General features: G+C 34.8%; 1 protein-coding gene across 3 annotated transcripts in view; it reads right to left on the bottom strand.

Moving 5' to 3' along the window:
• CSMD3 (CUB and Sushi multiple domains 3) overlaps nucleotides 1-26,048 on the bottom strand; it is a 1,184,516-nt gene that overhangs the window by 591,779 nt on the left and 566,689 nt on the right. For all 3 annotated transcript variants that reach the window (XM_055314112.1, XM_055314111.1, XM_055314109.1), the window contains one exon: nucleotides 1,294-1,415. In XM_055314112.1, coding sequence (XP_055170087.1) covers nucleotides 1,294-1,415 — 122 coding nt within the window. The remainder of the gene's footprint in view (nucleotides 1-1,293; nucleotides 1,416-26,048) is intronic.

Below are 26,048 nucleotides of genomic sequence, written 5' to 3' on the forward strand. Positions count from 1 at the left end.
TAAGTGTAACTTAATTTTTCAAGTACTTTGTGATTTTTAAAAATTTTCTCAACAACCCATAATTTGCAGAGATGATAATGGACAAAATATTTGGCGAACTAGCTGATGACATAAGTTGGGTGAGTAAAAATTACTTCCTTCATGTAGTTGAAAAGTTAGATTTAGTGATTTTTCCCCAAGTTTACAAAGATAGTTTGGGACAGAGTAAGCTTCTGATCTAGTCCCTCTGATTCATAAATCAGGGCTTTTCCATGAGGTAAGTGTCACTGATCACTGAATTAATTTTCAAACCATATTGCTATTCTTAGGATAAGGTTTTATGAATATAAAAACCTAAAACATTCTGGCAGGTAGTACACACTTTATCTAATGAGTTAATGTGTTTTAAGTCCTTACTATACAAAGCACTGTGCTTTATTACCCCATTTATTCCTCACAGCATACTGTGAAATGCATAGTCTTATTATCCACATTTTATAGAACCCAAATTACAGGGAGGCTAAATAACCTGATCAAATGTATCAGTAAATTCTAAATCAATATTTGAACTACAATTAAACCAGTTTTAGGGGCTCTACTACAAAACTTCCCTTAATCTAACCCCCAAAGGGTATCATACAATCTAAGAGGAATTTATATTCGGCTCATTTAGGCCTTCTCTGTATTCTTTCAAGGAGGAGGATAGAGAGAAGACACAAAAACTAGCAAAGTCTTCAGCTGCTCTCATACTCGTTCAGTATAATAATTTTATTTGAAGTATTATGGCATGTGCATGTTTAGATGGATTACTACTTTTTAGTCAAACAGAAAGATAATCTAACTTTTTGAAATATCCATAATGAGTCCTTTATTAGTGCAGACCACTTTAAAGCCAACTTATTATAATAGGGAATAGCTTTAAGATCTATGGTAATAGAGAAACACTGAAAGAAAAGCTATGTACCAAAACATGTACATCTGAATGGTATGTCATACAGAAAAGATATGAAGTGAAAAAGCCATGATTCAGGACTTCCTTAAAAAAAATACTTACAACCTTCAACAATACATCTCACAAAATATTCATTTATAGTTTTAATATTTTGTTATTTATGTTAGTAACTGGAAGTAGAATTGCATTATTTAAAATTGATTTTTCCCTCAAATTCTCATATTGGTTTAGATATGGAATAAACAGAAAATATTGCAGAAATCATACTGTAGTTATGAATTTTATTTACTGCACTCTCCTCATGATCTCTTTGCCTTTGTCTTTATGATTTTGCTTTCCTACCACAGATGGTTTTCCCTTACCTTATTTGTATTCACCGCTGTGATGACCCAGACGCATTGTGCATTGCTGTCATACTGGAATGGGAAGTTGGGAGACGTAAAGGTGCCACTTGGTCCTTGAAGATTAGAGCCACACGTCTTCACTAAAAGAGAAATTGCATTTTAAAAGTGAGCTTATAATGCATGCAAAGTCTTGGCAATAAAATATTTTGCAAACAGACTCTAAATTCAAAATTGCATAATTATAACCACAGTGTAATATATATTAGGGCATTATATCACTTATCAAAGTGAGAGTATTTTTTGTACCCTAAAGTTCACAAGCTCAATATTTTCAAAATTAATTGAAAATGAGTTATAAATAGAAGTGTGAGGCATTATAAATTATCCTCTGACTGTAAATACGTCAGTTTAGTAGGAGAGAGGTACATTTATGCAACGTTGTGTTAACAAAAATCTACAAAGAGAAAGAAACAAAGCCATAGATTGATTAAGCAATCCAGATGGTGTTTTCAACCCTATTTATTAAGTATCCCAGGGTATGAGACTGAGACATAAATATGAAAACTACTTTTACTGGTCTTAATTGAGAACTAGATCATTCAAGCTATAAAACGAGTTGCACTGATGTAATTTTTTCAAAGATTTATTTATTTATTTTATGATAGAGAGAGAGAGAGTGAGAGAGAGAGACAGGAGGAAGGAGAAGCAGGCTCCATGCCAGGAGCCTGATGTGGGACTTGATTCCAGGACTCCAGGATCGCGCCCTGGGCCAAAGGCAGGCGCCAAACCGCTGACCCACCCAGGGATCCCGCACTGATGTAATTTTAATAAAGTCCCATGAAAGTTAAATGTTGGAACAGTCTTCAGTTTTTCCAACCCTTTTTCTTCTACTTAAGAAAACAAAGTGGTGGGACCCCTGGGTGGCTCAGCAGTTGAGCATCTGCCTTTGGCTCAGGGCATGATCCCAGGGTTCTGGGATTGAATCCCACATCATGCTTCCTGCATGGAGCCTGCTTCTCCTCCTTGTGTCTCTGCCTCTCTCTGTGTCTCTCATGAATAAATACATAAAGTTAAATAAAAAAGAAGAAGATGAAGTGGCCACAGTGCATCTGTGTCTTCTCTTCATTCTTGGTCAGCAAGATTTCTTGTTAGCATTAGTTTTGATTTGCATTTCTTTGCCCCTTCCTGTTAAAATCTTGCACATGTCATCCTTTTCAAACTCATCAATAACAGTTCATTGTATTTTTAAATGATGTACATATATTTTCAACGCACTTAAGACTTTACATAGTTATTATCATTAATTCGAAGATCAATTTAGAGGTTCCAAAAGTTTGCTTGACTTACCCAATATTACTCAGCTAGTAAATAGCAGAGGCAGGATGAGAGCTCATGTTCTTCTATCTCCAAGTCTTACTTTTCTATCAGTAAGCATGTCCCTCTTGTATGTTAAATATAGTTTTCTTTACTGTTTTTCCCCCCTTTAGCTTATATTTTGGCATAAATCTACTCTAGACAATTTTAATTAACTTGAGGATTATATCTTGTGCTTAAATCATTTGGTATTAAATGGTTACTTTTAATTTTGTCTTATTTGTATCTGATTTTTATATTTTAAATAACAAAATTGTTATTTGGTAATAAGGAAAATATAATAAATGATATATGTCTCCCCTCAACATTAGTTACCATTCTTTTTCTTTTTCCATTTACTACATACCTTCTTATAAGTCTTCTGTGCTCCCTACAGATTTTATTTCTCATCCACTCTTTTTTTTTCCCCTTTTTATTCCATTTCCATGGTATAAGTAGTAAAATCATCTTGGCTGATTTTAATCTATCACAGGTTATCAAGGCCTCACAAAATTTCTGAGTATTTTTGATAATTGACTCTTTTTTTCCCAGATTCATTGAGATATAATTGATGTATAACATTATGTAAGTATAAGGTATGTAACATGATGATTTGATACACAGTAAAATTATTACAAGAAGGTTAGTTATTTCCATCATTTCACATAATTATTTTGTGTGTGTGGGGGGTGTAGCATTCAAGATCTACTCTCTTAGCAACTTTCAAGTCTATGACATAGTATTATTAACTGCAGTCAATATACCATATATTATATCCACAAAGTTATTCTTCTTAAAATTGGAAATGTGTTCCCTCTCCCCAGCATCCCCCCATTTCCCCCACCATCCCTGGCCCTGACTTTGGCAACTACAATTGTATTCTTTTTCTATTTTGCTGTCTTGTTTTTAGATTCCACATATAAATGAGATTGTTGCTTTATAACATCTTATGAATCTTCTATGGGCACTATTCCATCTTCTTCTCCATTCAATTTGGAAGTATTATAGCTGACTTCTCTCATTTGGATATTGAAATTGCTTTCTCAATGCCAGAAATGAGTTCCTTATTGCTAAATTTAATAATATCTTTTCATTTTTTTCAACATACTTGATCTCTTAGCAGTAATGGAAAGCATTGATGAGCTTTGTTTGAAATTATCTGTCTTCCCTTACACAGTCCTGAACTTCCTGGATTCTTACCTAACTTTTAAAAATCATTATGATCTGTCCATACCCTGTGTTTTTGTTCATTTTGTTTTGTTTTGTTTTGTTTGCATTTGACCCTTAAGTAGCATAATTATAAATTGATCACATGGCCTATTTTTCTTGTTCAATGGCCTTTTTGAATAGTTAATATAATTGACTTCTATGACTACAATGGTCATTTCTGTGCTGATAGCTCTCAAATTTACATCACCAATTTTTCCATCTCCTATTTCTAGAGTAATTGTCTTCCTGCCTACTGGACATTCTATGAAATATTTTAAAGAAACTTTCAATTAAACCTTTCTTAACTCATCCGTCCACTTCCCTCCCATATATACATAAGCACTCCTCAAGACCTATGTATTTCTCATCTGAAATATTCAATTTTTCTTTTTTTCTTCTTTTCCCAACACTGAGAACGTCATCACTATCTTTTCTTGAACGAGAAATAGCTATTTAACTCCTTCTCTATATTAATTTTTCTCCCTGTGTCCCATCCTCCTTAGTGCTACTATATTTATCTTTATAAAATACATATTTGATTATTTTACTTAACTTCATTTAAAAAAGTGATTTCTGTTTCCTATAGAATAAATCACAAACTGCCTAATATAAAATATAAAATTATTTCTGTGAGGACCTAGATTTCTTTCCCAGTACAATTTCCTGCCATTTTATACAGTAGATACTCAACTTGTACCAGAAAAGAATTCTTGTTCGTCTTTGAATGTATCACACTTTTTATAATTTTCCATTTGTTTTTATGATATTTTCCAAGTCTAAAATGTTATTCCTTCTTATATTCCCTGCAGAAACTCTATTCATTTAAACAAAGCCAACCTAATGTGTCATTCCTTTCTCTATAAGAAGCAGTCCCTTTTTTAAAAAAGATTTTATTTATTTATTTGTCAGAGAGAGAGAGAGCACAAGCAGGGGGAGTGGCAGACAGAGGGAGAAGCAGGCTTCCCATTGAGCAAGGAGCTGCATGCAGGACTTGATCCCAGGACTCTGGGATCATGATCTGAGCCAAGGCAAACAACCAACTGAGCTGCCCAGACATCCCTATAAGTATTCCTAATTCCTACACTCAAGGTTCTGTAATGGACTGTAGTCTTCACAGTACATTATTCAAACAACACATCTATAAAGGTGGTTATGTGCTAGTGATCTGATAGAAAGTACAATTGTAAACATTTTAAGAACTTCATAACAATGAAAAATTTATAGTAATCACATGTTGGTTTGAAGTTAGTAGAATCAGCTTTCTGATAGGACATACTACTTTTTTGAGTGACACTACTTGGCAATTCTCCAGCATGCTTTGTTTTCCAAAATGTACACACACGTAATCTTTTGTGGACAAGGCTTTGTTTTTCATCTCTGTTAACTGCTGGTATAGTGGCTTTAATAATGCAGGGATGTTTACTAAAGGAACAAATATTCATGTTCCTTTTTCTCAGCTTTTAAATGGAATATCAAATAAGTGATCTTGACATAGTGATGAGGCGTCTTTGTAAATATGTTTTAAACTAGGAAATTGTCTTTTTTGAAAATAAAGAAAAAACCACTCATAAATGACAAGTAAAAATCACTCATAAATATGTTGGATTTATAGATGCTAGGGAAGATCTATTTATTAATAGATCAAGAAATGCTATGAAAGTAGATAATAGGGATGCCTGGATGGCTTAGCAGTTGTGCATCTGCCTTTGCCTCAGGGCGTGATCAGAGTCCGGACATCCAGTCCCACATTGAGCTTCCTGCATGAAGCCTGCTTCTCCCTCTGCCTATGTCTCTGTCACTCTCTCTCCCTCTCTCTGTCTGTGTGTCCCTCATGAATAAATAAATAAAATCTTAAAAAAAAAAGTAGGTAACAGGTTGGGGAAGGCTATTCTTAGGAAGTGACACAGAAAAATAATTGTTTTATTTCTAAGTTTTGTTTTCCTTCTCTGGTAATTTAGGAGCCTTTCCCACATGGCTCTTGTAGACACCTCATAAAGAATAAATTCATTCTGATCAAATCAAGGTGAATTTGTAAAAATAACAAGGTGTCCAGTTCCCCAGTAACACTTCATAAGATGTTATCTTTTAAAAATTACCATGTGGCCACTACTATTAGAAATGGTTGAAATGAAATGTTTTAAAGACGTTCAAAGAAAAAAAATTCATCCCATGTATAGATTCTGAATATAAACAATGCACTGATAAAAATTGACTTTGAGAAAATAAAATGGCTCAGAAAATTAAATAGTTTCTAAGACAGAAGGTATAGGAGGTCTAGTTTGAGCTATATTAACAAAGTATTTCCGAAGTTGTGAAAAATTCTTTATACATTCAAATAAAATATTCTTAATGAAGTAATTAGTAATCTAGGGAGGAAAAAATGTCCAGAAAATGAAACAGGCTTGGAAATCACTTTCAACTGACATCATAAAAGATTTGCTGTAAAAAAAAATGGATAAAACATGGTAGAAGTCTATTATCAAAGTGGACAAAGGAAAATAGAACAAGTGAGAACAACACCAGAAGTAGAGCATCTGTTCCCTTATTGGGCATAAATAGGAATTGTGGAGTTTTCACACAGAAAATAGAACTCCATTAAATAAGTACAGATTTCTGGGTTGAGCGTCAGAATTTTAGTCTTTCTGCACAATATTTGGCATATGTTTGGAAGGACTCTGTTCAACGACACTGTATCTTTTTCTTGAACTTTCTTTCTGGAAAAGACACTCCTGATAGTTCAGAAAATCATACACACAGTTGGTTTTAAGAAGAAGGGAATTTTTTTAATAAAAATTTTATTTATTTATTCATGAGAGACACACACACACAGAGAGAGAGAGAGAGAGAGAGAGAGAGAGAGAGAGAGAGGCAGAGACACAGGCAGAGGGAGAAGGAGACTCCATGCAGGGAGCCCGCCGTGGGACCAGGTCATGGGTCTTCCAGATGCTGAAAGTAGGTGCTAAACCACTGAGTCACCCGGGTTGCCCAGGAAGGGAATTCTTACATGGAAGTTTACTTTATATGAATCTAAATACAAATATGTGGAATTTAAGTAGTGACTTAAAATATGGTTATAACACTTTCAAAACATCAGAATTTCATTTTGTTTTTATTTTACTTTAATTGTTTAATACATTATATAATGTACCTACCTAAAAAAAATGCTGATTTAATTAACCACCAAAAACCTGTTGCTGAGCTTCAGATACAGGTATAGAAACTACTCTCTGAATCAGTCTCAATTCTCAGATTGTGAACTCTTGGTCATGAAACACCCCTTTCTTGCCCCCCTTACCTCTCCCACTACCACCACCCCTCACATCTGAAGGTGAATGATAAAACCTAAATAAAACAGTATGTGGAATTACCAATAAGTAGTTCCATTTAATAATATTTAATTGGCCATTCCAGTCACTATGTCTTCATGAGAAGCTGATAAAGTGTCAGAAATAGAGTAACAATTAGGACTAATCTTGAAATACATCTGAGCATCATCTGCATAAGAATAGCAAGTCTAATCCTTGTTTTCACTGAAAGGAAGCATATAAATGTGGAATGATAATGAAAGCAGAACCCAAAGCAGAAAACTGGAAAACAGAGGAGATGCCATGAAAGGGACAGAATTAAAATCATCAAAAGGCAGACTGCACAGGATCAGATAAATCTGATTAAAACCCAGAAAATGCAATTCCTATTAAAAGTGAGAAATTTAATGTACAGATTTTTAAAGTAAAGAAATAAAGTAAGAAAATTATTTTTCTTCTTCTAGTTCTTGGACTTTCGTTATTTAACCTAGTCATGAAGGTCAAGTTTGCATAAAATCCTGTTTCTTCTGCTCTTTGTTTCATTGTCATCTATTGGTATTAGGATGAGGGCACCTATGGCATTAAACCAGTAAAAGAAATAATTGTATGAATGAATAACTCAGTTTGCTTTTTTTGAGAAAAAAATCCAATTTAATCTAGTGTTGCCAATAAGAAAGAGATCAGTTAGGTGGTAGGAGAAAATGAAATGGATAACTATGCATAATATATCTAGAAACCATAGTGTTTTTAAGCTATTCATGAGGGAAGTGGAAGTAGGAAGAAAAAGAAAAAAATGTGTGTAATAAAGAAGACAGAGGGAAAATTTTAAGAAGCTGGTTGGACAAAGGATTTAAGAGATAAGAGTATGTATTCAGTTTCAAACTGTCCACTTTTAGTGTAGACTGTCCACATCATTTCCTAAGTTGTCTAGAAGATTAACTGAGCAAGTTATCACTTGTATATTTAAAAACTGGTTTTTTTTTTGTTTGTTTGTTTCTTTAGAGGAAACTGGGAAGAGTGTCTACTTGAATTTATGTAAAATCGACATAACCCAGAAAATCAGAAAGCAGAAATTTAAGACCAGAATTATCTATTAGTCATTAAGCTTCCACCTACTGACCCAAGTAATTCACTGACCTTTTTTAGAAGGCTTTGGACTTCCTAGAATTTAAAATCATGGGTGAGACTATGCAATGTACATTTAAAAGAGGGGCAGTCCAGGTAGCTCAGCAGTTTAGCGCCACCTTTGGCCCAGGGCATTATCCTGGAGACCCAGGATGGAGTCCCACATTGGGATCCCTGCATGGAGCCTGCTTCTCCCTCTGCCTGTACGTCTGCCTCTCTCTCTCTCTGTCTCTCATGAATAAATAAATAAAATCTTAAAAAAATAAAATAATTAAAAAGTCAGGAAATTGGAATCAATTTGTAATTCCAAGATGCACCATGTTCTAAACTACTTATATAGCTTTTCATATGTGGCTTTTTTCATATGGAATATTCTTTTTTAACTCTTAATATGGTAGCTAAAATTCATTTTCCAAACCTTTACTTGTATTAGAGGATTCTTATTCTATGTTATTTAAGTACTGAATTCCTTTATGTCAGTAATTATGTCTTTCATCTCATGATAAAAAATAGTGTATAAAATATAATAAATGATCAGTAGAGGTTTTTTATTCATGAATAATTGAAGTGAAATATATTTAAACATAATAAATGTAAAAGACCAAAGTTTACAATTTAAATGTTCTAATTAAAATGTGAGAAAAAGAGGCAATTCATTGAAGAAGTATCTCAAAATAATTTGGACATGACTTGAAATCTTTGATGATGATTTGTTATAATTTTTATGGAGATAATTATTTAATACCAAACATTGATTTAGAATGTTCAATGCAAGCAATGAGTAAGATGGTATCCTTTAAGACACAAACAGGTCATTTTAATAGTGAGTTACAAGTATTAGGATAAAGGTAAACAGGTGTTAACACAAAAAGTGCACATTTTCGTAGCCTGGGAATTTAGAGAAGTCAACCTTGAGATAATGTCAAGGTTGAACGTTGAAAAGTTAGGACACATGAACTCCAAATAGAAATCAGGATGAGCTTCTAAGCAGATGCACTAACTAATATATATAAGACAATTAATTCCCAGAACCTCTAAGATTGTTTGGAGCTGAGAAGATTCTTTAGGTAGCGTTGAATAAATAAACATCTCTCAAGGAGGACCATACATGATAGGCTAAACAGTTGTTGGATTTTGTTTTAGTTTAGTTTTTTTTTTTTTTTTTTTTTGTCAAAACTAAAAGGATACTTTGGGGGTATTGAAGGACTTTTTTTTTAACAGTAATAATCAACTTTTATTGATTTTACATAAATAGCTTATAGAATGCCTTTCCACACCATTTTTCCAACATATTTATGTTACAACTCACATTTCTTTATGAAACTATTTGTTCACCCATTTAATTTAAAAAAGCAATAGTGTCAAATATATTATTTTGGCATCAAATTTCCCTTTCTAAATATATTCAGGTTCATATAATTTTATGCTTATTAAATAATGGTTTAAAACAATAACCATCAAAATCTTTAAATAAGACTTTGGCTTAAATCATGGTAGTATCAATATTTTTTAAAACTCTGATTTATTTTTTCATCAGTAAAATGTAATATTTAACAGTGTTCCCAGAGAATAAGCTTCCTACATGTAGGGAGACTGAACTGTATCTGTAGTTAAGTTGATCAGTCCAGATGTTACATGCGGGATACATTTAAAAAAAACCTAAAAACTAGAGGCCTGGATATAAGATGAAAAAAAAAAGTCAGGATATGTACTTTTTTAATTCCCCCTTATACTTATTTTTAAATATAATTTGCAGCATATTTATTCACTTATTTATTTATTGGTCATTCATACAACCATCACTAATTTTTTTAATAGGAAGCCCTCCACAGTATAAGAATTTGTGAACACACAGTTATGAACCAGCCCCTGCCATCATACACCTCACATTCTAGGGAGAAAGGCACAAATGAAACAACCCATTACAAGATTAAATAATCACGAAAAAGCCTAGAGAGGAAAAGTCCAGGATTCCCTCAAAGTACAGCTATCCATCCTTTCATTGTGCTTTGCAGCTATTGCTTGTTTTTTACAAATGGAAGTTTCATGGCATCCCTGCATCTAGTAAGTCTGTCAGTGTCATTTTTTTTCCAATAGCATTTGCTCATTTCATGTGTCTGTGCTGCATTTTGGTAATTCTCATAATATTTCAAACTGTTTCATTATTATATTTGAATTGCTTTTGAATTGCTGCAATCTCATGATAAAACTTTAACAAATGAGAAGCTGGTTCTTAGGATGAGCAAAGAAAGTGGTTTTAAGAGATGGAATCTACTCCTGGTGAAGACATTGTAAAGATTGTTGAAATGACAACAAAGGATTTAGCATATTACATGAATTTCTTTGATAAAGCAGGGCAGGGTTTAAGAGGACTGACTCCAACTTTGAAAGTTCTATTGTGGGTAAAATGCTATCAAACAGCCTCTCATGTTACAGAGAAATGTAGGGGAAAAAAAGAGTGAATGGGTGTGGCAAACTTCACTGTTGTCTTTATTTCTTTTTAAGGAATTGCCACAGCCACCCAACCGTGAACAACCACCACCCTGATCAGTCAGTAGTGATCAACATCAAGGCAAGACTCTCTTACCAGCAAAATGATTACAACTCCCTGAAGCTCACATGATGGACAGCATTTTTTTGCAATGAAGTATTTTTTATTTGTTTTAGATATAGTGCAGTTACATATAATACTACAGTATAGTAGAGACATAACTTTTACATGCACTTGGAAACCAAAACACTCATGTGATTCACTTTATTGTGATATTTGCTTTATTTTTGGTGATCTAGAACCAAACCCACAGTATCTCCAAAGTATGCCTACACACACACACACACACACACGCATACATATATATGGTGTCCACATGTGTGGACTCACTACAGCCTGAGGAATTGAATCATGAAGCACTAGCTCTCAAAAAAAATGAAAGGCCTTCAATGCAACATAATTTAAGGCTTGGTGAAGAACATTGAATATCAAAAAATTATTATACAGTATTTTTAAGAAAAGGAAAAATGTATATTTTTCAAATGTATCAAACAACCAAATCAAATGTTAATATTTTTCTTTGAATTCTTTAAATATGCTTGAATGAATTGCTAGAAACTACTGTGACTACATTTTAGATCTTGTTTTTGCTGCTGAACAATTTTGAAGTATTTCAAAACAGTTTGTTTTCAGGTAGGTGTATTATCTTCTGCTCTTTATTTTTTTTTAAACTTATACCAACAGGCTTAACACGTCCTTGGTGATATGAAGGCCACATAACAGCCAACCATTTCCCTAAATAATGGGGTTTCATTAGGAACTCTTTCCTGTTTAACAATGAGCAGAGTATGCCTTAATGTGGCATCCAAAATCTTTATTAAGGGAAATATAAAAAAGTAAAAAAGACTGGGAGACCACATCTAAGGTCAGTGAATCCTAGGATATGAAAGCATTGATAGATAGGAGAGTCTATTTCTGTATGCAAAGTATTATATTTTAAAAATTACTATTCATGATTTCAAGGAAAAAACTTAAGATTCTACAGAATGTCAATTGCCAAGATCACTTTTGAGTTTATACTACTCAAGAATAGCATCATTCTATAAATCTAAGACTACATTCTGAAAAAAAAATACTATTTGGGAAGTAGCAAAGTATTGGCATAAAGCTATCATTTAGAGCAAAATAGAAAAAAAAAATGCCCCAAATTATGTAAACATTGCATGGAAAAGAAAACTATACCCATCGTTTATCTGCCACATTGAAACACCTGGGTCAAACAAACATCTTGAGCCCCCTAAACAGGTTAAAAATGTTTAAAAATGTGAGTGTGATTCCAAAACATATTTTCTACATCCTGATATGTTGACAGGTAAATTAGCTTCATTAAATTTCTCAAAAAGTTAAACTAATAAAGATACGAAAACCCCATATTTACTTAATATTGACTACTGGAATGTAAATTGCAAAATCAGATGTCACATGCTCAAAAGCACACAGTTGATCCACCTGGTAATCGAGCTGACAGTGGGAAATAAAAAAAAAGGGGGAGTATGTGGCCAACTGGCAAGCATATGCCCAGGATAAAGGAGGATACCTTTACCTGAAATGTTCAGACACCTCTGAATGCAGGCCAAGTTTTCCAGTTCTTCTAATTTTTCAAAAGCTGGGAATCTGGATGTTTATGTAAAATATTTAATATTTCAAATGTTGGCTAAATTTTTTAAGTACAGCAATGTATAATAGTCAAAAGATATAAGCTATATATGGACAACAAAACTCTGATTCGTAGCCCATATATTCATTTTAATATAAAATTAAAACAAGTAGATTAGGATTTCAATGAAATAAGAGAGTTTAAAAACATAATTTTAAAGTTATACATAATTGCATTTCAGTTATAGAATTGTAACAAAATATTTTAGTGCTTCTAGTTTGCAAGGTTTATTTTAAATGCCTTTAAAATGAGACACTTTTACCGGTTCATTTTATTCTCCTCTTCAAGTTATTTTTTTAAAAAATAATTTTTTTTTGTGAAAAAATAAATTTTTTGTAATAATTTTTGACTCACAGAAAAAGATGTAAAGATCACACAGAAAAGATGTAAAGGTCATCCAGAATTCCTGTGTACCCTCCACACAGTTCCCCCTAATGTAAACATCTGACATAACCGTGGTATATCTGTCAAAACTAAGAAAGTATCACTGGTACATTCCTGCTAACTAAACTTCAGACCTTATAAGATTTCATCAGGTTTTTGGTTTGCTTTTCTTTGTTTTGTTTTTTAGACTAGCATTCTCTTTTTTTATTCCAGGATCTAATCCAAGATAACACATTGCATGTTTCTTCAGTCTACTCCTTTAATGTCATTTTAAATTAATATTTTGTAAATCACCCACAAATTTGTGTGTGCCAGTGTGTGTGTGCGTGCTTAGTATGTAGTAGGCTTAGTATGAAATTTTGAGACTCCAATGTATCACCAACCCTAGAACAAACATGATGATGAGTTTCAGGGCTGGCAAAACTTGAGGCCAGAACCTGAACAGGGTGGAGTGATAAGTAATAATTCATCATGCCACAGGAGCCCTTGGTTGAACTTATCACATCACAGTATAAGCATCTTTCTAGCCAAAATTATTAAAGATTCCTTTCCAAGGGTCTTGTTTTTTGGTTAGACATTATTTCTAATAAAGAACATTATTTTTGTTCTTTAAGCATAATTACCAATTATCAGCTTAGGGCAGGGCTTTGCAATGTTTTCACTTTTGAGATTTTGGACTAGATATTATTTGTTTTGTGGTCAGGGGCTGTCCTGTGGATTGCAGAATGTTTAGCAGCATCTCTGTCTCTATCCACTAGATGCCATTTAGCAACCCCCACCCCCAAGTTATGACAATCAGAAATCATCCCCAAACACTGTCAAATGAACCCTGCGTGGCAAAATTCTGCCTCCCTCCCATTAGGAACCACTGACTTACTGCAATATGTTTTGTTCTACCTAATATCTTTGGTTTTTGCTCACTCTTTTGCTTCCCTCTATTCTGCACCAAGAAGTTTTGGTGAAAGGTATTACAGAGTTAAGGTATAGACTTCAGCTTCCATTATAGTGGGAAGCTATCACATTAAAAGTTGGTTAATAGAGTGTTCTGACACTTAAAAAGTAATAAAAACCATATTAATGGAAAATATATGTCCTTCTTTCCAGGTCCTTCCCTATCATTTGTCTAATCCCCATTCACACATTAGAATCTCAGTGGGCACTCCTGGAGATACTTTCCCTGGTAACCCCCACCACCTCAGGAGGGTTCTGCTCTTTTTTGTTCTCATACTTTCTATCCTCGGAAGCTAACTTATTACAAATATCATCTTACTCTATTCTCCTGTCATTCTTTTGCCTCAGTATGCTGTGAGCCTCTTCAGGACAATGAACACATATTATTACTAATTAGTCCCTGATTGGTCCCACAGGTAGTCATTTAGTGTTTATTGAATGAATGGCACCCTTAGGAAATGGAGTCTTGTTGTGACACCAAAGTAGGGGGTGCGGTACGTTAAGGAGCTGGATGAAGGTTCCTGGAGATGATGAAAAGCCTAGGCTTGTGAAAAAAAAAACGGGGCACAATATATCTGGAGCTAGCTGTATGTGTATGTTTTTAACATTTACTCTGAGGAACTTATATCAATCATAAAATGGGATATAATGAAATATTTAAAGTAATGCTCTAAGACTTGCCACTGGCAAAGTTGTCAAGCACTCGAAATGTATCTGTTTCCTACTCACTAAGACGTCTCCGGATTTCATGTTGTCTCATGGGTATGAGATTCAAACCCTCTCTGAATCCAGACTCTAAGCCTTTAAAATCTGTATTTAAGAAAATTGCCATGTAACCACAATGAAAAACAATGCTGTTTTTGCTGTTTATTTTTAAAATTCTGTTACTTTCTTCTTGGCAGATTTCACAATCCCCGTACCTATTCAGCTCATGTCAGGAAATGTACTGGCATTCACAATGTTCCATCTCAATGTAATCATATTATTGAAAGGACGAACTTCTTACTTGTAAGCATACTGAAAAATCTCACTATCTCCTCGACTTCTAGTTAGAAAGAGTCACATTATGTCTGGCCTTGTAAGTTATCTTAGGGGAAAAAATTCTGTGAATTATCCCAGCTAGAGAGGACGTTTATAGGTAAATAGTTTGTGGTACTGAGATAGATGCTCTTAGAGATTTAAACAAAATCCTACTTAAAAAAAAAAAAGACTTTACCAAATCCTAAATTATATATGCCTAACAATCAGAAAGATGCAACTTGTATATATTCCAGATATCCAGGGTTCTGTTTCCTTTTTTTCTTCTAATATTGATTTAGAATAAATATTGAGAATACAAGCTTTCAGTTATACAATGCATAAGTTCTGAAGATCTAATGTACAATATAGTGACTCATTGAAATAATTCAGTTTTGTACACTGCAAATTTGCTGAGAGATCTTAAACATTCTCACCACACACAGCACATACACACACACACACACACACACACACACGAGTTAACTATGGAAAATGACGACTGTGTTAATTGTCTTGATCTTGGCAATCATTTCACAATGTACATACATATCAAACCATCATACTGTATCATACTGTATTCTTTAAGTAGATACACTTCTGTCTGTCGATTTTTCCTTGATAAAATTGGGGAAAAAAGAGCAAAAAGGACATCAGCCAAAAGAAAAAAAAAAAGGAGTAACTGCAAACAAATCTTTGATATACATATAGAAACTTAGCTCTGAGACCAAAGTGCTTAGTAAAAAGATTTGAGTTTGACAATACACTTGCATATGTGAGTGGCTGTAACCACATTGATTTTTTTTTTTTCTAGTTACTTTCCCACTCTATCTCCCTAAAAGAGAAGAAGCAGACTTAAAGTTTAAGGCTGGATCAGTTGTTAGTTCAAAATAAGCCCATTACATTGTGTTGCATAAACTTTGACTTTCAAGCAATTTCTATCCTGGGACATGTGAACTCTTCAATGTCAGTGTAAATCTGTGGTGGTGATCCTATTGATGACAGCAAACACCAATACCAATAAACTTATAGTTAAGATTCACTAAACGCCCGGTGCTGTATGGGGAGCTTTACCTATTTTATAACACTTAATCATTGAGAACAAAACAAAACGCAATACCTAGAGTTACAATTTACTTTTGAGAAGTATAGCTCAGATAGTGGAGACTGATGACATAGGTTTGAATCCTGGCTCTGTTTACTGTCAATTTGCCTACCCTGAATCATTGAAACTCTATGCTTCAGTTTTATTTGCAAGAAAGAAATGATCCTATGTATCTCACATGTTTGTTGAGAGGACCAAATGAATTGATATAGTTGAAGCCTATGCATCTAATAAACTATGTGTATTAGTTGTTACAATTATTTATTATTTGAATTTTATAAAGAGTATAACATAGAGAATTTAAATGACACACCCAACTTTATTTGAATTCACAGAAGCTAGATGCCAAAATCTATTCTTATCTAGTATGCTATAAATATTTGTTATATTTTTGCAAATTGTGTCTTATTTTTGAGGTAATATTAAGATATAATATAGCTGAGGAAAATTCCCAATTAGCCATTGTAGCTCTTTATTTGAATACATTAATATATGTCAATGTAAAAGTATTATGTCATTACTTTTACACATTTATGGTATGTAAATTTTTTTCATGTGAAAATACATGAATATATATAATATATTAATATATAGGTGCTTGTACCAATACTTATACATACTTTTTAAAAATTTTTATTTATTTATTCATGAGAGACAGAGAGAGAGAGAGAGAGAGAGAGAGAGAGAGAGAGGTGGGGCAGAGACACAGGCAGAGGGAGAAGCAGGCTTCCTGCAGGGAGCCCGATGTGGGACTCGATCCCGGGACTCCAGGATCATGCCCTAGGTGGAAGGCAGGTGTTAAACTGCTGAGCCAACCAGGGATCCCTACACATACTTTTTAAATATCTGATTCTTTTTTTGTATTATTCATGAGAGACATAGAGAGGCAGAGACATAGGCAGAGGGAGAAGCAGGCTTCCTGCAGGGAGCCTGATGTGGGACTCGATCCCAGAACGCTGGGATCATGACCTGAGCCAAAGGCGGATACTCAACCACTGAGCCACCCAGGTGCCCCTAAACCTCTGACTCTTGAAGACTAAAGATTTATACTAAATTTACAAATATGTAACACACAATTCTTTCCACATTTTCTGCATATTATTTTTATGACATGGATAGTACATCTAATAAAAATTTTATGATCATGTGGCCTGCAGAGGATAAACAGTTGATTACTTGATAAACTATTTGGTAAAAGTCTTTATGTAGAAAATAGGCTGCATGATCTAAGAACTCAGGATTGCCATGAATTTCCCACAGCATGTAGATGATCACCAAAAAGAAGACAGTAATAAAATCACATTTATTTAGTCCATAAATCAATTCAAACAGTTAGTGTTGTACCTGGTAATGAAATCCTGTTAGTCAGTGAAAAATGTGTACATAATGCACTCCTGGGTGGAAGCTGTGCAGCATTTTGACCTTTCTAGTAAGCCATAGTAAATTATTTCAGCAGCTGTTTTTTTTTTCTTCCCCAAGTGCATATATAACCACCAAACTGGGAAATGCATGCACGTGTACACACAGACACAGACACACATGCACACCCCATGAACATAAAACTGAAATCAAACAAAATCAAACTAAAACACGTGCTATAAATATCATTAAGAAATTGAATTCAGGGACTATTTCTTAGATATGTATCAGTGATTTTGCCATTTCTGGAAGATTAGCACAAACAATTCCTACATGGGTTAGGGAAATAATTTCAGTTCCCTTTGGGATTATGGCCATACACAAAGCCCGGGAAGAATGCAACAGAGGTGTCTGCTATCCTAGAGTTTCCTTAGGGTTATTTTCTGGGAATATACATTTCTGAATATTCCTCAAGCATGGGTCATCTAACTATATGACCTCAAACCAAAGTTCAGTTAAGGATTGACTGGAACCATCTGATACAGACTGGAAAGTCAAAGGGAGGACATGAAATCACATTTTAGACTATGTTACCTAGAAACTATGCCTGAAACAAGGCCTCATGTATCAATTAAACCTGAGGTTTAATTGGTAATATGGGCTCAGGAAACAGAAATGAGAAATAGGTGATAGTCAAAAAGTCCTGGAATGCAGGAAAGACAATACAAGGATGTGTTATACCAGTGGCTACAGTGAAGGATACCTGATATTAAGCCCTATAGCAACAAAACAGAGGATCGTAGGGGAAGAGAGGTAAAAATAAAGACAAAATCAGAGAGAGAGAGAGACAAACCATAAGAGACTCTTAATCATAGGAAACAAACTGAGGGTCACTGGAGAGGAGGGAGGTGGGGGGATTGGGGTAACTGGGTGATGGACATTAAGGAGGGCACGTGATGGGATGAGTACTGGGTGTTATATAAGACTGATGAGTCACTGACCTCTACCTCTGAAACCAATAATGCATTATATGTTAATTAATTGAATTTAAAATTTTTTAAAAATGAAAATAAAAAGTCCTATAGAAATTTCTGGTGAAATTTGTAAAATGCTTCTCAGAAAGCAGAGAAAACTCCAGAAGAGAGAAGCAGATGTTTTCATTTATTTGATCCTACCTCCTTGTACTTCAAGAGTTGACTCCTAAAGCATTAGCTCCACTATGATTTTCCAGTTCACAGACTTCCTGTCCCAGCTGTTAGAGAGGCCACAGGTGTGGAAGTAAGGAAGCCCCATCCCATGCACTTGCACAAAACTTACTGGTGACCACAACAGTGACTGGAACAAGAGACGAAGATTTACAGATTGTACAAGAGGTTTTGGGCACATTGCCTCCCTCACTCAAATCCTACTATTAAGACAACCAATTAACAAAAATTAATTCCACTGAATATTTTTAGAAAGTTAAATCATTTAGGAAATGGATTGTTTTAAAACTGAAAGCGAATCTCCAGTTTGCAATATTGTATTCGCTAATGGGAAAAGGGAAGGTTAAATGCACTCTGGGTTTCTCTCCAAAACTTTCCCCTCGCTGCCCCTACATTTTTCACATTTTCCTCTAATTCTTATAATTGAAATGCCAGGAAAATCCCCTGCTCTATTTCTGTCCCAAATAATAGATTTAGAGAGCAATGAGATACCATCATTACCCTGATGATATTCAGCTGTGCCATTCATTTCCTCTGGACTCAGATGGCGCTGAGCCTTCTCCCTTCAGCAGCCAAGTCCGGAGGAGAGATGAGTTGGCATACTTCCAAATCATTAAAGACAGAGCGATCTGGCTGGTATGCTTGAGAAACACCAAGGGATTTGAAAAGAGGAAGTTTGGGCTTTCTCAAATGAGGTGACTCACACAGACCTGCTTGGTGTCGGGCCTATTTCTAGATCTCAATCTGCTCAAGCATTTCCAGGCAGCACCTATGGAAATGAGTGTCTTTTGTCTTCTTGCATTTAACTTGAACCTTGAAAACCTTATTAAATGATACAGCATTTGCCTGGGAAATCTTCAAGCTGACTTTTGAGCAGGTGATCACTGCTCTGTGTTGGATTAGGATGGTCCTGTGAAACAGAAACCTTGGAATTCCTCTAAAGAAGAAAGAAAAATGTATATCGCAAGTATTAATTTTAAATCTAAAGTCTCTATCAACTCCTTTTTAAAAAAGTAATTTTAAATTAGGATATAGACATGAGATGAGACTTACTAGCTCTGCCCTCCTTTCCCACCTCCAGACAGTCTTGTAAAAGGATATATTTAGAGACAAGTCCTCAGAACAAAAATCCCTATAATTGGCCCTGAGTGTTCCCCCATGTAAGACTCCAATCTTCCTATATGCCCTGCCAAGCCGTCAGATCATCACTGCTAAGGAAACAGAGAAGAAAGTTGCCTTCAGAATGTATTTGTAAGTGAGTAGTACAGGTGAAATGAGTATAGTTTAAAAAAAACACACAAGAAAGCACTTGTCAGTTTTTAAATGCACACAATTTTTACAGTGTCATAGAAGTATACTGTAGTCAGTTTTGTCACTAATGGTTTATTTCCCATTAAAATTCATGGGAGAAATAAAACATCAATGACATTCTTCCCATCAAAATGCATCAAGTGACAATAGTGTTTTACCATGTGGTTAAATTGCCATGATCTAAGATAGATGACAGTTCTTTCAATAATTGCCAGCACTTGTTTCAGAAGCGATGATAATGTCTTTGCTATAAGTCTTTGGCATAGAAAGGAAAAAGAATCTTGATATAAGGACAGCTATTTTAGAAACATGAGGTAACATTACTTTTTTCCCCACTCTATAACAGATATAGTTTCATCATGATGCCAGAAACAATGCCAAGTAAAATTCTTTTTCGTTAAATGGTTTCATATTGTAAGGCAAAGGCATTATAAGCAGATGATACTCAGGATAAGCCTATGCTACTGCAGGAGGCTTCTGAACTCAAGGTGGTACTAAATTTCCTAAAGTACCTGAAATTGCCACACGTTAATTTTTTGAGATATAAATCCTTTTTGAACTTTTGTCATTTTCCATTTTTAAAAGCATATACTCAAAGCATGTCAAGCTTATTTTCACTAATATGTAAACTCCATAAACATTCAGTAAATATTTGCTAAAAGACAATAACTGAATTATATATCTGGTTTTCCCACCTCCCTGTTTTATTTGATAAGTGTGTTTATTTTGGGAGGAGGGATGTGGAAAGAAGGAGTTGGAAAAGATATACTAATATAAAAGGAACACACAGTTCATGCATTGTTCCTCAGGATTGCTAAGAGCTATGGGATATTACATTATTATATGCTATGTTATTACTTATATTATTACTTATATATTATTATTTATATAAATATAGAAAAATATATATACATATTTCACTGTATACACAGAAAGGAGTAGGAAAAGCATGATTTTCCCATTCTTTTGTCAGGGTACTTAGTTCCAAAGCCACACAACAGACATCCTTGGTCTTTAGTCTAACTTCTGATTCAACAAACCACATATTTTGATAACTCTAGAGAAGATAATATTAGAACCTAGAATTTTAATTTCAACTCTGCCTCACATTGTGGGACCCTAACAAGAAACTAAATATTAGTGTCTCTCATTGTCCCTTTCTATAAAATGCAGGTGATTATACTTTGCAGATAATGATTTTCCTGTGATATCAAAAGAACAAAAGACATACATAAACATTTCTTGTCATTCAGTAAAATGAAAATAATAGTTTGTTTACCAAATAGATAATGAAATTTTAATTTACATATTATGAGAAAGTGCATTATGGTAACATCAATAACCTTACTCTTGTTACCCAAAGTGTGGTCTGCAGAAGAGCAGTATCAATATCACCTGGAAGCATGTTGAGAATGCAAAATCCAGGCTCTCAGCTAGACCTACTGAATTAGAATCTGCCTTCATTAAGTTTCCCAAGTGACTTCTCTGTACATTGAAGCTTGGGAAGCACATTGTTTTGCCATAAAGCCTCCTTCACACAGAACTGCCCAGAAATTAATTAATTAAGATTACTGATGGGAAACATTTTCACCCATATTTTATAGCTAGTACCTTTAGCTTTATCACCCAAGTAAAGGAGTACTTTAAGAGGGTGATGTTTATCAGTGACATCTCTGACGGTGTGACCGTTATTCAAACTTACAGGGAGAAGACTCTGTGTTTTTTTTTTAATTATTTATTTATGATAGTCATACAGAGAGAGAGAGAGAGAGAGAGAGGACAGAGACAAGGCAGAGACATAGGCAGAGGGAGAAGCAGGCTCCATGCACCGGGAGCCCGACGTGGGATTCGATCTCGGGTCTCCAGGATCACGCCCTGGGTCAAAGGCAGGCGCCAAACCGCTGCGCCACCCAGGGATCCCAAGACTCTGTTTTTTATCAGGTTTATTCTGGGCTGAGTTTTTCCTGTTCAACATGGTCCTGCTCTTTCAAATGAAACAGGAATTAACGAGAACTAAGTTTATACAATTAAACCAAGCAAATAGGGGTTTAGGACTTCTGCAATTTTGGCATTATGCCAAACATTTGATGTATATAAAATTATAGGAAATGAGTTTGAATAATTCTGTTTCAGAAATCAGGAAAATTAGGCTTATAAATAATTTGTTTATGGTCATATAGATAATTGAGTACAGTGGGAAATCAGCCTATGTCTATCAGAACCCAAATTCTATCCTTTAAACAAAAGGCTACTCTAATTTCCTAAATTAAATTGAGCCACCATTCTTGTGTGTGTGTGTGTGTGTGTGTGTGTATTCTGGGCAGGAAATGTGGGCAGAAAAGATTGTGTACACTCTAAAAGTTCTGCGGTCCTTATCTATCTAGAACTGTAGATGTTCATTAAATTTAAACTGATATTACATGCATTAATTTCCATTTCCTCTGTCAATTATTAGTTAATATTTGAAATCTACTTTCCATATTTCCCCATTAATTTTATACTTATTAAGAATCCCTCTCCCTTTATTGTCATTCCTCTGAATATATTATTTTATCTTTGTGTAATTGGGTGAATATAATCAGAGGCCACAAATGTTTTCAAATATTTGTGGATGGGTGACAATATAATTACCATTGTGAACATATTAAGAAAAAATTTGTTCCATTACCTCAAAGATCACATATTTTGATAAGTCCAGAGATTCTCATTGTTTTTCATCACAGTATTTATCTTGCAATTATTAGAACTGTGTTTGTTAGAACTGTGTGTGTTTGTTATAGGTCTCCTGCCCTAGAATATGAGTTCTATGAGAATGAGAACTTTGAGAACTTTAGCTGCTTTGGTGACGATTCTAACTCTAAAAGCCCAGAATAGTGACTAGCAGGTAGCAGATTCACAGCAAATGTTTGCTGAATAAATGAATGGACTAAGTCTATGTACAACAATTGGCAAAGGATTAATAAAAATGGATCTACTACTGCTACTATCAGCTAGTCTTCATTATGTACCAGGAATTATATGTTAATATCAGCAAACTCTTACAACCACCTGTGAGAGTATATACCATTATCTCCATTTTCCAGATGAGGAAATTAAAGTTTGGACCATACTAGATGAATTTACTGCTTCTCAACCTTCGCTGTGCATTGGGATTATCTGGTAACCTTTTAAAAATATTGGTACCCAAGTCCAAACCTCAGAGTTCTGATTTCAGTGCAATCTCCACGCTAAAGCAATTAAATTTAAATCTCATTGAAAAAATAAATCTCTAGGAATAGAGGCAGAGAAACAGTATTTGCTTTGAAGTTTTATGTGATTATAAATTATAGCCATCATTGCGAGCTTGTCACTACCTTAATAAATTAACTAATTTCCCCCAGGTCACATGGGTAGAAAGTGGTGGAGTAGAGATTTGAACCCACTTTCTCTGACTTCTACTTAATGCTTCCTCCATATTTTACACATCTACTAATGTAGGATATATATTTTAGTACCTTGCCAACTGCAATATTGTTAACTATGACTTTGAGACAATATGGTTTTGTGTTTACTAGTACAATTTTAAAATCTATGATATTCTTATATTCAGTTTAGCTTCCTTAAGTGACAGCAAAAACAAAACAGAGAGCACTTACTGCTCCCTGTTCCTTTGTGCCATAAAGATGATTTATGGAGTAAAATACAGATAGAGGACCTCTGTATCCTGTGAATACAGATGAAAGACCAGGCCCTTAAAACTTTACAGTAATGTTAAAAAGAGCAGACATGTTACAAAAGCATTGTGCTGTAGCTTGATAAAACCAAATGAGGAAGCCTGCCAATGCTGAGTACATCACATTTCAAGTACATCTGAAAACTTAAGAAAGAGAAACAAAAAATGAGATAGGGTCTCTATAATATAGAAATTGAGTTGCTTTTGAAAATAGATGATTACAAAAGTTTTTGATTAAGTCCTAAGAGAGAATATTTCTGGGTTCTCTATTCTGTTCCATTGGTCTATAGGGTCTCTATAATATAGAAATTGAGTTGCTTTTGAAAATAGATGATTACAAAAGTTTTTGATTAAGTCCTAAGAGAGAATATTTCTGGGTTCTCTATTCTGTTCCATTGGTCTATGTGTCTGTTTTTGTGCCAGTACCACACTGTCTTGATGACCACAGCTTTGTAGTACAACCTGAAATCTGGCATTGTGATGCCCCCAGCTATGGTTTTCTTTTTTCAAATTCCCCTGGCTATTCGGGGTCTTTTCTGATTCCACACAAATCTTAAAATAATTTGTTCTAAGTCTCTGAAGAAAGTCCATGGTATTTTGATAGGGATTGCATTGAACGTGTAAATTGCCCTGGGTAGCATTGACATTTTCACAATATTAATTCTGCCAATCCATGAGCATGGAATATTTTTCCATCTCTTTGTGTCTTCCTCAATTTCTTTCAGAAGTGTTCTATAGTTTTTAGGGTATAGATCCTTTACCTCTTTGGTTAGGTTTATTCCTAGGTATCTTATGCTTTTGGGTGCAATTGTAAATGGGATTGACTCCTTAATTTCTCTTTCTTCAGTCTCATTGTTAGTGAACCCAGAAATGGACCCTGAACTTTATGGTCAACTAATATTCGACAAAGGAGGAAAGACGATCCACTGGAAGAAAGACAGTCTCTTCAATAAATGGTGCTGGGAAAATTGGTCATCCACATGCAGAAGAATGAAACTAGACCACTCTCTTGCACCATACACAAAGATAAACTCAAAATGGATGAAAGATTTAAATGTGAGACAAGACTCCATCAAAATCCTAGAGGAGAACACAGGCAACACCCTTTTTGAACTTGGCCACAGTAACTTCTTGCAAGATACATCCACGAAAGCAAAAGAAACAAAAGCAAAAATGAACTATTGGGACTTCATCAAGATAAGAAGCTTTTGCACAGCAAAGGATACAGTCAACAAAACTCAAAGACAACCTACAGAATGGGAGAAGATATTTGCAAATAACATATCAGATAAAGGGCTAGTTTCCAAAATCTATAAAGAACTTATTAAACTCAACACCAAAGAAACAAACAATCCAATCATGAAATGGGCAAAAGACATGAAGAGAAATCTCACAGAGGAAGACATAGACATGGCCAACAAGCACATGAGAAAATGCTCTGCGTCACTTGCCATCAGGGAAATACAAATCAAAACCACAATGAGATGCCACCTCACACCAGTGAGAATGGGGAAAATTAACAAGGCAGGAAACAACAAATGTTGGAGAGGATGCGGAGAAAAGGGAACACTCTTACACTGTTGGTGGGAATGTGAACTGGTGCAGCCACTCTGGAAAACTGTGTGGAGGTTCCTCAAAGAATTAAAAATAGACCTGCCCTACGACCCAGCAATTGCACTGTTAGGGATTTACCCCGAAGATTCAGATGCAATGAAACGCCGGGGCACCTGCACCCCGATGTTTCTAGCAGCCATGTCCACAATAGCCAAACTGTGGAAGGAGCCTCGGTGCCCATCGAAAGATGAATGGATAAAGAAGCTGTGGTCTATGTATACAATGGAATATTACTCAGCCATTAGAAACGACAAATACCCACCATTTGCTTCAACGTGGATGGAACTGGAGGGTATTATGCTGAGTGAAGTAAGTCAATCGGAGAAGGACAAACAGTGTATGTTCTCACTCATTTGGGGAATATGAATAATAGTGAAGGGGAATATAAGGGAAGGGAGAAGAAATGTGTGGGAGATATCAGAAAGGGACACAGAACATAAAGACTTCTAACTCTGGGAAATGAACTAGGGGTGGTGGAAGGGGAGGAGGGCGGGGGGTGGGGGTGAATGGGTGACGGGCACGGAGGGGGACACTTGACGGGATGAGCACTGGGTGTTATTCTGTATGTTGGTAAATTGAACACCAATAAAAATTAATTTATAAAAAAAAATAAAATGCGATCTCTTTGTATGCTGGAAACCGAATATAAGGATAAAGCATATGATATTGCTATGGAAATTATGCCATGGAATATAAAACTAAATATTAGAGATGCTTTTCTAAAACCACTAATTAATTAAAAAAAAAAGAGAGAATATTTCTAAGTCTGATAGTGCTTTTTAGGAGGATAGCCTCCCACTGAGAGACTCCTTTGTGTGAGCATTACTTTTGATCAGATTTATAGACCCAGACAACACTGAAGCATGCCACTCTATAGTGGTAAATCACACAGGCTCTGAAGTGAGAAAGGCATCT

The sequence above is a fragment of the Nyctereutes procyonoides genome, unplaced genomic scaffold (genome assembly GCF_905146905.1).
Source record: "Nyctereutes procyonoides isolate TBG_1078 unplaced genomic scaffold, NYPRO_anot_genome, whole genome shotgun sequence".
Classification (NCBI taxonomy): Eukaryota; Metazoa; Chordata; class Mammalia; order Carnivora; family Canidae; genus Nyctereutes; species Nyctereutes procyonoides.